At 36.5% G+C, this 16954-nt stretch overlaps 1 protein-coding gene across 1 annotated transcript; it reads right to left on the reverse strand.

Annotated features, from left to right (window-relative positions):
* Positions 1–1275: 1275 nt before the first annotated feature.
* nkx2.2a (NK2 homeobox 2a) lies at positions 1276–13615 on the reverse strand. Its single transcript, XM_028799170.2, has 3 exons — positions 13333–13615; positions 5531–5839; positions 1276–3624 (listed from the first exon to the last, which is right to left on the reverse strand). The coding sequence occupies exons 1-3, from the start codon at positions 13598–13600 to the stop codon at positions 3065–3067; spliced, it is 1137 nt and encodes a 378-aa protein (XP_028655003.2). The 5' UTR covers positions 13601–13615; the 3' UTR covers positions 1276–3064.
* Between the last annotated feature and the right edge of the window lie 3339 nt (positions 13616–16954).

Genomic DNA, 16954 nt, shown 5'->3' on the forward strand with positions numbered 1-16954 from the left:
ATATATTTCTTTGATCTGTGAAAGAAAAAAAGACAGAAAGATTTCTTAGTGATATATGATAAAGTGCTGAATTTTAAGTTTAAAGTTTTGAAATAAAAGAAACACAGATTAGCAGTTATTTAATTGTTGAAGAACGTACTCTAACGCCAGATTCCAACATCTGCAGCATAAAGTGATTAATTTTCATAGCAAACAATGCTGTACCAAAGTAGTAAAACAGTGCTTACACGGTTTACTGTGAAATCATTAAAAAATACATTTTACATTCGTCCGGAGTTACAAAATATATTAAACTAGGGAAGTCAACGAAAAATATATGCGAAGATATAGAATGAAAATATGGACATTCTTTTTTCCTTTTTTTTTTTTTTTTTTTGAATGTACGAATGTTTCATTCTGTTTTCTTTCAGAGAAAACAATGGTGTTTTTGAAGGCCTGACACAATTTAGGTTTTGTATGTGTGTCCTTTCTCCCTCCCTGAGCCCAGCTGTCCATATGGAACACAACGTGTACAACAAGAATCACAATGGCACCAACTGACAAGGGATAACAAAACCCAAGGATACTTCTCCCTGACTCCGGGATGCACTGCCCCAGAAAAGGCAACTGAATAGCACCAAGGAACTCCCAGTGTCTCTCTCTCTCGATCTCTATCTCTGTCTCTCTCTCCCTCTCTCTTTCTCTCCCAGTCTCCTCTGTCTCTATACCTTTTTAATATGCACGCCTCTAACATCCTCAACTACCAGCCTCTATCCTTTGTGTGGTTTTTGTGTCGTCTACTGTATATTGTGTAAAGATAGACTGCACAAAGGTGCCCCGTCAGCTTGTGAAACATAAGGCCAATAAGGTTAGGGCCACACAGGAATCAACATGTTTTATTGACTTATGCAGAATTGAAATAGTGCCATTGTAATCGTTTTAGACGCCCTTTGCTACATGCGGAAAAGACGAGACTGGCAACCACAGGGTTTGGTAAACTACATTAGAAGTACGCATTTAAAGCGAATTTATCGAACTAGCCAGAAAAATGAGGAAGTCCAACGGTGAACTGCAATCGATAGATAGATAGATAGATAGATAGATAGATAGATAGATAGATAGATAGATAGATAGATAGATAGATAGATAGATAGATTTTTACTCATTATTAAAATCTGAAGTGAAATAAGTAGTCGGACCATCAGGGGCAGGTCTTCTGTCCTCTTTTTAATTATAATAGCTCAGTTTCAGTTAACAAGATGACTATTACATTTTTATTAGAATTTTTGTGCTGAGATTACGAGAACACAAGGATAATTTTGTGCCTTCCATTTTTTTACTTCAATTTTATAATCCCGATGTTGCGGTTGGCGCCTACAGGGTTGGTTCTCGTCGTGATGCCCCGCTACCATCATTTGGATAAAGCGGCTACAGTAAATGGACGGACACATGCCACTGGAAAGTTTCTGTTAGGTTGCTCAAGTAACTGGTTTAAACTGTCATCGACTTGCGATAAAGCAACAATGAATACATAAGAACGTATCTGTTTAACCGTAAAAGGATCCCTACATATTTCAATATAATCTAATCATAATTTGCCAGGAGAAAATAGTAACAATGTATAACGGTACAATTGCATAACGGTACAGTGGTATATATAGTCGTATATAAACAAATTGGTTAAGAAATTAATTATTACGGATGAGTCCCGAACACATGAACTATAAGGAGTGTTCTACAATATCACACAATTTTAGTTCTTTGCTACTGGTTATTTTCCGAATAAAGAAACCACCCAAAAATTGCCCAAAAAATAAACACAAGTAGACTACATATTAGTGGTAAAACCAATTTAATGTTTCAGAATAGTCAGAACTGAAATTCATCTGCCTGTTTACCTAATTCTAAAACCATATATATTTAAGAACGTGACAAACATCTTGTTCTTGAGATGCAAGTCAAAGGACATCAAAGTAGAAGCCATTGAGTTTGTACGGAAATCAAAGGCAGTTCGGCTGAAGAATCCCTCTTACATTAAGTAAGTGGGGTTTATTTTTCATTTTCACAAGTGACTTTATCCCGCTTAGCCGCTAAGTAGCTAAACACGGAAAATTTAAGATGCATGGTCGAGTCATCTGATATTTAAGAACACTCTGTAACAAAACATGACTAGCAGCAACTGGATACTTTGCATGTAATCCAAACACTAAAGAACGTCGACAGGCAAGCAAATAAATAAATAAATAAATAAGTAAATAAATAAATAAATAAATAAATCTTCTGGGAAAGAGAAAGATTTGTTTCTTAGATAGCTTAAGATAAAATAGTAATTATTTATGACAATAGTCAAGAGAACCAACCCAAACGTAGTTTCTGAAACACAGCATTTTTATTAAAAGACTTATAAAAACCGGAAAGCCTCCATTAATTCGCGTTTATTTATGGTTATTCACATAATTATTAACGATATCTTTGTATATCCTTTATTCTGATTTCTTTCCCCATGTTATCATTATTTTCGGATAGGGGATAAGTATGGGGTGATATAATATTTGTATCCAGCCAAACTTCCTGAATGGTTAGCTGTATGGCGACACTGACCACAAAAATATTTACAAAATAATAATAATAATAATAAATGGAAATATTAAAATAAACTAAAATTTGCCAAATTTTTACATGGCTATAAATATGTCAAGTTCAATATAAAAGAAACATGAAATAAAATATCTATATTTAAAGTGTTTCTGTACGTGCTTTATACACGAGTGAACAAAAATGTTAAAATAAAAAAATAAACATCTCTACATCACACAAACATACTTTACAAAAATCACAAGAACATTAAAATGTTCAGATCTATGGAGGCAGAAACTGATTTTCATGATTAAGCAAAACAGAACAAAACAAAACAAAAACTAAAACGACAAAATGTAATAACTTCATGTAAACATGACGCACGAAACACCCCAAAATAAAATTGTTGAAATTAATGAAGCTGTAAAATGTCGAAGTCTTTTTTTTTTCTTTATTCTGTTCTTTTGAGTTTCTTTAACCCCAAGCCTATTTTGACAGTCTTTATAGTTCACCAAGTCCACTGCTGGGTTTGCACCAAGTGATGCGCTGTGGGGAACTGGGTAGTACCGGTTGAACTGTACTGAGCATTATATTGCATATGCTGGAGAGACTGGGCGCTATACGCCGAAAAGGGAATTCCAGCCTGGAAAGTGGCTGCCAAGTCCTGAGCTTTGAGAGTATGACACGGTTTGCCGTCCCTGACTAAGACGGGCACTGCCACCCGACGCGGGGAAGGGAGATGAGTCACTTCCATACCTTTCTCTGCTCGAGCCCGCTTCATCTTGTATCGGTGATTTTGGAACCAGATTTTCACCTGGGTTGGTGTGAGACGGATCAGACTAGCCAGGTGTTCCCTTTCGGGAGCTGAGAGGTACCTCTGTTGCCTGAAGCGCCGCTCCAACTCATAAGTCTGAGCCTTAGAGAAAAGTACTCTCCTCTTCCGCTTCTTCCCGGAGTCGCTGCCGTTGCTTGAGGTCTCCTTGTCGTTGTCTTGGGATTCATCAGCAGAAGGCTCTGGCGACTTAGCCGAGGAGTCCTGTTGTTGGGAGTTGGATGATAAACCATGTACTGCGTGAACAACAGCAGAAAAAGAAATCAATGAATACTTGGGCAACAACAGCAAAATATAACAGCAGGAAAGAGTATAGACCATCAGCATGTAAGGGTTCAGTAATTATTAAAAAAAAAGCTTACGTAATATGTGAATTCGCGCAAAATGTATTAGGTAGGACTACAATGTACAAGAAGTCTTGCAATGCGCATATATATATATATATATATATATATATATATATATATATATATATATATATATATATATATAGATAGATAGATAGATAGATAGATAGATAGATAGATAGATAGATAGATTCTACTGTATAAAACACTGTACAAAACGGTTATAAACAACACTGGGTCGCATCGGAAATTCTTGAAGGAAGTTTGTATGCTTGCCTAACGGTTTGTTAATTTAATATCTGCCGGAATACTCTGACAGTTTTGAGGTAAAGAGCAGATAAAATGTTTAGTGCCCTTTAACTAGAAGCAAAAGAATACATCTGGAATCAGACAATCCAAAGGCGTTAAAAGGAAGGCACTAAAAATAACACAGAGAACGCCGATTACACTGTGTAGTCTTTCACCTGCAATTATTTTGTCCCCGAGACTTCTCAAATAAAATTTAATCCATATAATCCAGACCATTTTACGTTTAGATTTATCATGCACATACAAATGATAAATCTGCGCAGTATACGCATTTTAAGAAGAGGTCACAGCGCATCTGATAAGTTAAACATCGCCTCTATTCAAAAACTACTTATGCCTGAGCGATGTAGTTTAGCCGTTATGTTACTTAGCATCAAACAGACACTCACTAAGGTATTCACTAGTTTATCATTACTTTTTTCATTTTCCATACTGGCTTATTTCAACATAAGGTCTCTCGTTCATCAGTTATAATACACTTTAAAATGTCGTCAGTACCGTAGCATACAGTCATATAATCGTTTAACGGAACGACTGATGGCATCGATTCGTTTCATTTATGTGCTCAGAATTACAAAATTCCCGAGGAGACGTTGTACGACAAAACAGTCCAGTAACAACTTAAGCTTTTAAGCTAAACTTGCAGTTTCCCTGCTATTTTTCAATGTTTCATTTTTTTAGGTTCGAGTTTATGTGATGCATAATCGATTCTTTAACTCGCATTTTAAATCACGAAATAAAAGTGTTCACAAGATAAAATTAGCAACAATTATCTAAACTAGAGAGAATGTAGCTGCCTAACACGACTCCTTTAGAAGAGTCACAATGAAATTTAGAATAAAAACTTCAATATCTTAACTCTCTAAAGTGCCCGTTTTTCACAGACAATATTAGAATAGATTGCTTTACTAATACAAGTCAATTATTGCAGAAAAAAAGCACTTTACAGCTTAAACTAGCAAGATAATATGTTCTCTCTAAGAGGAAGACAACTCAAGAGTAAGGGGACTGCAAACTCCGGCATTAACTGTATACTCCTTGATTCAAAAATGTCACAAGAAAGAAATAACGCTTGTCGTAACATAAAGCATATTAGAGACTTTACAGTTTGAGGAAATTACTATTCAGATTATTCGGATTAATTATCACAGTTAAAAATAAACATCTGAAACGAATATTTCTAAAACGAAGGAAAAATTATGTATTCAGTACAGAAACACATCGATTAGACAAATAAATGCTACCATTTTCAGTACCGGTCAGCTGTTTATAAAGCAATTAAAAATGTTATGCATGTTGCCGTTATATAAGCTAAACCTATGCCGGGGAATGCATTAGTAACCTAGGGCTTACATTTGCGATTTTAAGAATATAAGAAAACAGAGTAGCGTCTGTTAACATTTAATTAAATAATCGAAAAGCAAGTGGAAGAGAGCAAGAAGTAATAAAACCCACTATGTAACTTCAACATTTGAAAAGTACTCACTTGAATACTGAATGCTCTCCGTAGTGGCAAGCCATCTTGTGTAAGGATTATCACTGTTATCATAAAATGGGTTCTTTAAAGGAAGGTTTTGTACGTTTTCAAGGGGGCTTTGCCCCAAAACTCCAGCCGTTTTTGTTGCTTCGGACCCCTCTGTGTCTTCCTCCGCTCCATCTGCAACAGAGCCCTCTTCATCGTTGGTGTCAGGGAGGTCCAAGATGTCCTTTACTGAAAAGCCCGTCTTTGTGTTGGTCAACGACATATTCGGGGTAAATTTATGCAGGAAAGTTGCAGCACCAGTTTGGCAATCCTCTGTAGCAATAAACACAAAACGGAATTTAAGTTTTTTTTTCTTCTTCTTCTGTTTCGTCTTCTTTTTCTTTCACAAAGAAAAGGCAAAAAGAGCCAGTCTAATACAGTGTCAGATATCTAACTAGAATGGAGGCAGATTAAGCAGTGTACTTAAACCAATTGCTTGTAAAGTAGTGGATTCAGTTGTGTAAGTCCAGGAAGAGTGCCAAAGTGCCTGGAGGACTATATGTGCCTCATGGACCCTGTGCTACCGGCGGGTGCGACGAAGAAATAAGCCATTACTGGACCGATCAGTCCATATAAGGTTGGTGTGCACACATGAACCTGCAGTGAAAAAGCATTAAAAACGCAAAAGGTTGGCCACGTGTGGGCGGGTCTTGGGAGTCAAGTGGATGAAGACAGTGTTTGCAGATGTGAAATTGTGGGTTTTGGGGAGATCCGAGCCTCTACCATTGGTGCTTCAGAAAATGATGAGTGGTATAACGTGTCAATTAATTACAAAGATGGGGAGGGCCTTTTTTACACCCTATTTACATACAAAGGACCTCCAAGTAGCTTTATATTCTGCATACTTGAAAGCGCGTTTTTAACAAATTGCTCCTGAAACGCATTTGCGTTAATACTCTCCACAGATGTAAAAATATTAAAGCAATAAGCTGGAAAATTGCTTGTTGGCAGCTGGGGCTAAACTGCAGTATAAAAGCTCGTTTTAAAGTCTCTTTATTTCAGTCATTGATGCTCACTCTAAATGAAATACTATTGTTAAAATGGCAAGAGAGCAATTTATGTAAACCTTTTAGGTCAATATTTTGGTTAAGGCTTAAGGACAAGGAGTGTAAATTAAACATAAAGTCATCGACTCTTGTTTGTTTCAAAAGAAACAAAACTACCTTATCATGGATTGGCGCTTGGTCCTATTGTGCAGGGGTCTATTGCCAACTTTTAAGCCGAATACTTGAAAGCTTGTTCTCACACGCTATAACTCTCCAGAAAACGCCGTGTCTGAAGTTATTTTAAACACCGCTCAAATCATGACAATTGCAGTTTCTAGGTTGTCGTCATTTAGGTGTAAAAACAAGATTTTAGGCAGCATCACATAACGTTTAGATAAACATAGTGCCATCACTGTGCGCATTAGAATGCGGTAGGTTTGATCTTTTTTACATTTGCCCAGAAACAGTGAGAATTATATAAAATGATGCATTGCTTACGAGTTTCACATAATTTAAACTAATAAATAAAATATCCGTTGCCTCAAACAGGATCTGTCTATAGATTTTTCATGTCAATGGTGATTTCTGTATTTTCAACAAAACACATATAAAATGATTAAAGTATATAAAGCCAAAAAAAAAAAAATCATCAGAATAAACTGGCATCTTCATCGATTTCGGTTTCCCATTTATATTTTTAGTATACGTATTAGCAAATTATTGACGACTCCCATGCCGTTGTATACATTTTAACAAAAATGGAGAAATGAATTTTTGGTTATAATTTTCTCTTTTTCTCGCACGCCCCCCGCAACAAACACACACGCACTTCTGATTCATTTTCGCTCCCTTTTCTATTTTTCTATGCCTCTCTGTCTCCTATCTAGTATGTGATGTGGGTGACAATGTTGCATGTTTTTAGCAAGTCCTCAGCGCATCCTGGGTGGTCGGACCCGGGCAAACACAAATACAAACCGATTGCTAAGCTGCGGACAATGGGAGAAATGTAGACAAATGTCCGGCTCCCGTTGGAAGCCTTTGTCCCAGCTCAGTTTTTGCATTTATTTCAGGAGCCAAATAATAGATGATTGACGCCCCCGTACAATGTGTTCTAACTGTTTGGAATAAATCTGAGGTTGTTCCTAGTTGTCATGGCATTCAACCGCATTCAATGGACTATCTCTTCATTCATTTCTGAATCCTTCCACAATATTAAGGCAACTCCTTCATCTCCACTCTCGCTCAGTGCTCTCTTCCTGCAGAGATAAGGGCTGTGTCAAAACATTTTATCCTGGTCTAAATAGCGCACGCAGTGCACAATTCTTGGATCTGATAAACAAATATAAACTAAGTTTATGTTCTCATTTTAACAATTGTTTGGCTCAATTTGAACCTAAGTAACTGCACTCCATAGATGATGGAAAAATAAGATACCTAAATAATATATAATTTTCACATGAAACACAAAAATAAACCTCCAGCAGCAATGAAATACTTTCAGTTCTTAAATTTAATGTATAATGAATACATTCATCAACAGCAAGTTAACAATGATACGTTTTGTCAAAACCTATTATATATATATATATATATATATATATATATATATATATATATATATATATACATATATATATATATACGTGTGTGTGTGTGTGTGTGTGTGTGTGTGTGTAAGCCTTATGTTAGTGAATGTGGAAATGAGACTTTCCCAGACTGACAAAGGGAAAATTTATCCCTAACTTTCCAAACTGTGTCTAATCTTAACACTATTCCTGTGAGTGGCACTCTGTAGATCCATACTCTTAGATACAGTATTCAAACTTCTAGTTCAATGTGTCCTCATGAAAATGTTCTAAAAATCACCGAGGTTGTGCAAATTGAAACATACCTTCAAGTGGAAAGAAGAGAGAAAAATCTAATTTATTTCAATAATTTAATTACACACCTTTATCAAAATACATTGTATCATATACATGTTAGCACTGTACCATACCAATATGCTAATAGTTTAGCTTTAGTGTGTAATCATTCTGGTGCTATACCTCAACAGCGTGGAATGTTAGAGATTACTGTTCACACTAAATCGCTGTGACAGTAGACTGGAACAATTTTGTACCATTATGGAAAAAAAAAACAATCGTGTTTACGCGCTTAGGCGTGCAAGGTATACCTTAAACATTTCCACATATAGATTTTGTAAAGTTAAGTGTCCAATGGTAAGAGACAGATTGTTCATCCATTAAAATGGAAAACACGATCAAGATAGCGCTTTATCACATGTGAAAATTGATTTTCCCCTTACTCGATTCAACATGTTTTAGCCACTTGTATATATCATGAGGTAAGTAAATATTTTTCTAGGTGAAGGTGAAGGTTCTAGGAGAATTAATCATGGTGCAATGTAAAGCACTATGTCAATGGTCCTTTGAAAATCACTGAGATGTGTACCGTTTCACTGCGTGCTAGCAGAATTATGCAGATCAAGGGACATGACCTTAAAGATCCAAGTATTCTTATGACTATGCTCCGAACAAACTGATTTTTCTGCCTTCAGAAATCTATTCCGTAAAATAAACACGTCTTTATTTTGCCTGTTGTGGTAATACATTTGTTACACAAAAAGCACACTTTGCTAAAACCGAAAGATTAACAAAATCGAATTCAATAAATGTAGCCCCATTGAAAAAGGTCGTAACATATTGGTCCAAGGAGACACGAATATCCTCAAATTTGAGGAGGCTTCGTGGAATTCTTCAATTCTGGGCGGTCTCTAGAGTGAGTGACCTTTATACAAAATCTTAATCCCAAATGAAGAAAGTGATTGGTGCCAGCGGTGATGAAAGTGTTGATGTGCTGTGTGTGCTTTCGTGAATGTTGGGGATGTATTTGATCAACTGAATACGAGGATTCAAAAGAAGAGGTAAATGTGCACATGATAAGTGGCAGTACTTCAATTCAAGAGCCCTCTACTTGTGTTTACCTGTTTACTTTCACAGGTAGCTCAAATAAGGTACACGTGTCCTTTCTGGGCTTCTAAAAACTAGTTGTTTTCTCGCCCCTCCCCCTATTTTTTAACCTTCAATCTGACACATTTGCAAATGCTCCACTGTAAAATCAGATAAAACTGTGAATACCAAGAGGCCAGAGATAAAACACACTGCTTTCCGAAGGCAAGTCGGCAATCAGTTACAAGTCCGAGACCATCATGTAAGCGAAGGAAGGAAAGTGTCCACTGTGGTTCGGATTACCGAAAATAAAATAAATCTTTAACCTTTCTTGATCATAACTATTAACATATATTACTGATGTTTCTATCCAGTTCTATAAGGAAGCGCATGTATCTGGGAGTTTACTTTGAAAGTGAAAGCCAATGGAAACATCAGAAGTTAGATCCTTTATCTTTTTATTCAAGCTTTTTTCGAGAAATTGTACAGATCTCAAAAACAAAGTGATGAATCTGATATACAGCCTGGGTATCAAGATCTATCTATCTATCTATCTATCTATCTATCTATCTATCTATCTATCTATCTATCTATCTATCTATCTATCTATCTATCTATCTATCTATCTATCTATCTGTGTTCTTCTATTCGTAATTCAATATGCGTCAGTTCTTTATTAACTGAACGATTTCGTAGCGACATTGTGTTAAGAATTTCTAGATGAACGCAACTGCAGTAATCCCGATGAATATTGTGCAAATTTAGAAAAATAATCTTGCCTTTAGACGATTTTGTAAAATATAGCTTTAGTTTTTTTCCAACATACGCCGAAGTCTCGCCTGTAAACACTTACCTGCGCTCTTCCCAGTCTTATACAAAACAGTCATATCCGCAGTCTATTGAAAACGCTTTCTTGCAATCTGTGTCAAAACACATCTCCAACAACAACTTCAAGTGGATTAAGCAATCATACGAATGGAGTAAAGGTAAAAACTACTATTTCATTCGCAGCAGACAAAGGGAATTGCACCTTAACGCTTTATCGCGACTTAAAGCCAATCGGAGCTTTTTGTATAGCGTGCAGACAGGATATACTTGAAACCAATAGGGTAAGAGAAATAAATACCCTCACCAGGGAGATAAATTCGATTATAGCTGTAGTTTTGATTAGCTGCCATCCATTCAAGAGAAAAGCAAAAAAAGTTTCCGTTCCAGTCAAGAAACAATAACTTAAAAGCAATTAAGCTCAGAAAATGAGAACTTTAAAACAGTTCTGTAATTCTATTAGGAACCTGTGTGAAAAGTTCGTAATACCAGAGGACTAAGTGAAGTAAAATAAACTTTTTTTCCGCTACGCTGAAACGATACGTCTAATGCAGTTAGTACTCAAGGTTCTAACACAAATATTAACAACTACACATATATACTTACACCGGCTGGAAAATTCTGAACATTAATTCAATGTGGTGCTTTTAACTGTAGTCTGTCCATTCAGCCATCCATTGAATCCTCTTACACTTAAAAAATAAAAATGTTAGTGATAATTTAAACCTAAAGAAGTGAATTACATAGATTTCACGTTTTTTTAATATAATTTTAATTTGCAAAACCAATTATTTCCTCTGAAAAGAATGGAGATTAGCTTTTATATGTTCTTCCTAATAATGCAATAATCCTTTCTGATATATTATTTCAAAAAAATGAAAAGTCAAACGAAGGCATTTAATCATGTAAGGGGATTTGTTGTTTAATCGCCGATTTTCAGCGTGTACAGATGCCTGAGGCAATGGTTAAGTCTCTGACAGAACAGCCTCATTCTTTTTAAAGGAGGTGTAGATAAGTCTTTAAATGTACAACTCTAAAATAATTTAAGTAAGAAATCTTAACAAAAATTTAGGAGAAAAACATGGGTTTTGAATATTTGCAGTCAGACCGTAAGTGTATTTTCAGGTGTTAACTTTGCACTTGACTTTCTTCTTCTGACGATAAAACATAACCAAATAAAACGCTACCTTTTCCAATATTGTTTAATAAAGGGATTAAATCTAGCCAAAGGGGGTTACCTTTAGGTAAATGCCAGTTATAGCCGTTTCATTCCAGAAAATCAAAACATATTTCTCCTTGAGGCAAACGCTTAGCTTTTATTCGTTTTCCTCTTTTAATGATTAAACTTGTCACTGTGAGATTAGAGATGTGGTGTGCCCCGAGGAAATGCCTTTATTTATTAGACGTTCAGTTCATTTGTAACGGCGAATTTAATGCAGCAGTGTGTTAAACTTAGTCTTACAGGCTTTTATCAACTCCCTTGAAGCTTATTGTATTTAGCCAATTCTCTCGTACCTTCATTCACTGAAACAGAAACAATTGTAAGAACTTAAACGTAAATTGCTTGAAATTAATCATTGGTGTATCCTTGGGATTATTGATTCAGCAGTCGGAGCGAGTTTTTAGTCAAAGCGGCGACAATTACGGTGAAATTAAATCCATGAAGCCATTTAACCATGTATTGCGTTTTCTCCCTCTCTCAGGTTGCTCATTCATAAAATGGTCCCGACTAAAGCAAGGAAATGATAGATATCTATCAAAACATCGAGCACGCCAACGAAAAATACACCTTATATTTACGGAACACTACATGCGGCAGTGAATCCGTGTAACCGTGCATTTCTAATACTCTAGCGAACCCTACTGACTCAGAGATGAACTGCCATCAGCGTACACTTCTGAAGTCGGTGTCTCCGTAAAGGATTAGCGAAAGATCAAATCACTTAAAACACACACATATCCATCCCTATGACCATCCATCTTTCAATCTACAGCAAGCCATGTTGGACGTTTTTCTTGCCGGACTGTATTTGATTTGCGATCTATGCGTTATGCTTTACATTATTGCCCTTGCGCGTCGAATCAAAGAAACAAAATGTGTACTTGTGTATGTCTGTATCATACAGTGTATGTATTTAAATATTCAGATTGAGAGGAAGGCGATGGAATCTCCACTAACCCACATAGTATTATGAAATGCTATGTGAAATGCTTCCTACTTTTCCCTAGATGCTGCCAAGAAAAGCTGTGGCCCCCGCTACCCTGAATTTGACAACGCTTTTACAGGTAACGGATGGATGAATGCTGTTAGATACATACATTAATTTTCTTTCTATATTCACTTTAAACAGGTGTCCTTCCTTATACCTCCTCCTGCAAGGCTACTTGCATATACTGAACAAACTCTTCTTAAAATGTAACGCCGAGTTGACCCCACGATACTCACAGATTAAAAACTTTCGTGAATTTGTTGTTAACTCCTAAACATGCAAATTAAATATACTATTCAGTTTCTTTTAATACAAACGGTCAGGCTCCAGCATAAAGTAAATATATATACGTTTACAAGTCCCGGTTCTTTTTTTTTTTTTTTGTCTACACGATGGACAATAGAAATGTATCTTCTCTTATCGTGGTTGCGGTTTTCTGGAAATTTGTGAATGCATGCATGAAATGTGAAATTGTATTGCTATTTACTAAACCCGTGTAGTAGCACCGCTAGAAAGTTACTGGTTATGAAGTATAAGAAAACCTTTCCGATTTTTACCCAAAGCATTTTTCTGGTGTCATTTGCCTTCAGTCGAACATAATTAGGAAAACAAATAGGCAAAGCTCAGGTTTCTTAGTGTACTGCTTACTTCTAGGTTGCGACTGCATAACAGGACCCTGCTCGTCATCTGTGGCTTGAAGAGAATGAATCATGGATAGAGTTAAAGTTTAGTTCACCTATATAAAGTTACATTAAAGGGTGAAAAATAGAAAGGAATATACGGCACATTGCGCTCACCTGGTGATTGCTGAAAGGGGCTAAGTGGTGTATCCAGCGTTAAGACGGAGAGAGTTAATGAAATACCTTGAATGGAAGTCAGGAGTGCGTGCAGAGATAAGGATGATGTGCTTTTTATACTCAAAAGCAAGTGCTCCTCTCCAGATATCGTCCAAGTGCGTTTGCATAGCTGCCCAAGAGGCTCAGCTCCTGGTGTTTCGCTAACATTGCACGGAATGTTTGTTTTCCTCCTCTGTGACGTGCGGCAAAATATTGGCCATATGTTCATCAGTAATAAATTGGTCTTGAGTGCAAACAAGGTTCTCCTTGATGGTGCTTTTAGTTATTTCATTCTAACTTGCAATTTTAAGTTGTTTTCGGACAAAGCTAACTTCCACCTCCGAAAAAGTTAAGTTTCTCCTCTATATTTTAAAAAATAATAATCATAACGCAGTTTTGGTGAAGTGAAAACACAGAGGTATATTTTTACATTCTTTAATTGATGGCCGCAGATCGTCCCGGAAAAGGCTGCCACTAATAAATCGTTCGGTAGCTAAGAAACGGTAAAGCCAAGTCACCAGATGTGGCACGGTATTTATGTGAGAACCCCCAGTTTACACAAGATACACTGATGTAACATTTGATAGCAGCCACTGGAAGACTGGGATTGCGGTGTTTTGTTTTCAGGTTTTCATCTTGAGGAGGAGACTCGAGTAAAAGAGAGCCTGAAAGGGGCGTTGATGCGGCTCAATATTTATGTTTCTTTTTCACAAAAAGGATTAGGAACAAAGAATAAGAAGGAGTAGTGTAAAATGATCCACCAGAGTATTCGTGTATTTAACTGCTTTATTGTTGCGTTGTTTGTTTTTTATGGATAATTTCAAAATATTATAATTAACTTCTGGTTGTTGTTGAATCTGCGAGTAATTATATATAGGTGTCCCGTTTTTTTTTTGTTCAATACTGCTTTATACTTTCTAATAAGTAAATATAAATAAAAGTAAAGGCCTGAGATGAATACTGGAGTATGAAAAGAATGAATCCTCGGACGCTCGTTGACTTTAAAAGAACGATGGAGATGGTGGAGAGGTTGTTCGAAGCCGGCAGGGAGTATGTGAGTCAATCCTGTACTCGCCTGGCTTTCCTTCCAGACAGCAAAGTCAAGAATGAGTAGCGACATTACATTATCTCATTATCTGAGCCCCCGTGCTCGCTTCCACTGGGGTCTTTCCTTGCAGTTCTTGCTAGCCGGGATTGTCCTCTGAGCTCCGCGTCAACCAATGCGTTCGAAGCGAGTATAAGGGATAAAATAAATCAGATCCCCCTATTATCCAGATCTATTATGTTATTAGTAAAGTAATGAGGGATCTTAATATTGCAGGTCGGCTAGAGAAGGTTTTATTAAGCAATCTTTTTAAGTTTGTTGTTTTAGTGATGCATTAACGTTCCCTCTACACTGCCTTTATTACAATACATTGGTATCTTGACAGAGCATATGCGCATTTGTTGACTGGAGGTTCACCGATTACAACTCCCCACCACACTAGGTAAATTATTCCAGAGACCTACAACTTTCCAACTAAAAATAAAATTGTTTTTGAAATATATGCGCTTCCACCGCTCCCACTGTCCTAACCTTAATTAAACTCTGGTCCATCATTTACTAAATCTATCCACTTCTTTAAACACTTCTGTCATGTCAACACTGACAGGTTTTCTGAGGCAGAAAACATTCAAACTGTTTAGTCACTGAACAATTGTACTAGACCTTTTGAGGACTTTTTAGCATTGCTATGTTGTTTTTGTAACATGAAGACTAAAACTGCATAATGTACTGTGTTTCACATATGGTTGAAATTCCCAATGCAGTTTTAGCACAGCCCCCCTTGACTTGTACTTCACATTGTGCTAAATATAACAACTAAACCTCCTATCAGCCTTTTGTATTCATTCCATAAACAGACAGTGGACAGCAATGACCCCATAGTACTCTAAAGTCTTTTTCACAATGCTTTTATTGTAGTAACGGGTATTGCATTGTGTAATTGTAATGCACACCTTGCACATGATGATGCGGAGACAGGCCAATCCCCATAAGAAGAACCGGATTAAGTTAATTATAACATGGATGGATTTTAACATCCTGTTTGTAAAGCTCTACAATTGTTTACATTACTCTTAATCTGCATCTCCACTCACTCATTTTCTAAACCTGCTTTTGCAAGTAGAGGGATTCTTCAGAGGAAAGGCAAGAGCCTGTTCTGGATGGGCATTAGGACACACTTATACACATGCTTAGACTGACTCATACTGAGCCAGTCTACTGTATATCTGCTAATGTGCAATAAAAACCCAGTATATACCCAGGGTAAATCCCCATGGACATGAAAACCTTTTAAACTTTGCAAAGGCAGCAGCCAGCCTGAGTAACTAAACCAGCAGTAGTGTAAATAAAGCTACAGTATGTGGAGTGCTGCGTTTTGATCTTATTAATTTATATTGATTTTGATGAGCAGGAATAGAATCATTATTTGACTCATATCTTATTTTTGCCAATGACCGTCTGCGTAAAAGACATTTGCAAGGTTACTTTTTGGTTTTCTAATGTGTTTAACTGCATTTGAGCCATTCTGCTAGCACTGATTCTCTGAAACTGTACACTGAGGTACAGTAAGTCTCTTACAGCTCATACAGTATATGCACATATCACTGGAGGGTAAATGTCTTTCTTTTATTTTGCATGTATGGTTTTCATATATATTTTGAATTATTTTAACATAATTATCCCCATTATATTATATTTGTGTAACTTTTAACTTACTTTAAACTCAACATTTTACGTTTTTAACAACCATTTTTGTTACTTTAGCCCTATTTTACCTTTTGTCACTAAGTACAACATCACTGAATTTTCAATGTCTATTAATTTGAGATGTCAGTTCATTAATCTATTAATCTGTCTGATTAGACAACTTGGAGCTTAACATGAGCAGGAGGGAGAGAAAAAGAGAGAAAAGGGGAAAAGAAAGAGAGAGCAAGTAAGTAGTCAGCTGCCTACAGAAGTGTATATGTAAGAGATGCCATAGAGGAGGATATTGTAGCTAGACTGGAAGAAGGGAAGAAATATGTTTGAAACATCTGGTCACTCGGTAAGCAGCTCTACTGGAGAATGGGGAGAGGGTATCATTTTTGACTTATTAAAAGATGCATTGATTAGATGTACTTTTCCTTTTCTCCTCCACCTCCTGTTATCACACTTCTTCATCTGACTGGACAGGCAGTCTTGGCCTAGAAAAAATGGCACCAAAGGAATGCAGGGCAATGTTGCATCTTCTTGGGTTTCCCTGCAGAAGAATCTCCTTCTGTGAGATCATCCAGAAAGGTAACACATGACAATGACTTAAAGAGCAGATGGAGTTCTATTTCCAGAATAGCAGCAATCCTGGTCCAGTTTTTGAATAAGGAATGTTTAGAGTATTTAACTATAGGGTTTTTATTTTAATAAACAGATTTTTTTGCTTTAAAATTGATTAAGTCAAGACTCTGTCCATGTTTTCACCGCTACTATAAAAGCTATACTGTTTTTGTAACCGTTCCTATTCAGTATCTGTGTGGGTAAACTGTGACCTAGAAATGAGGATAC

Source organism: Erpetoichthys calabaricus, chromosome 3 (genome assembly GCF_900747795.2).
Source record: "Erpetoichthys calabaricus chromosome 3, fErpCal1.3, whole genome shotgun sequence".
In the NCBI taxonomy this organism is placed as follows: domain Eukaryota; kingdom Metazoa; phylum Chordata; class Cladistia; order Polypteriformes; family Polypteridae; genus Erpetoichthys; species Erpetoichthys calabaricus.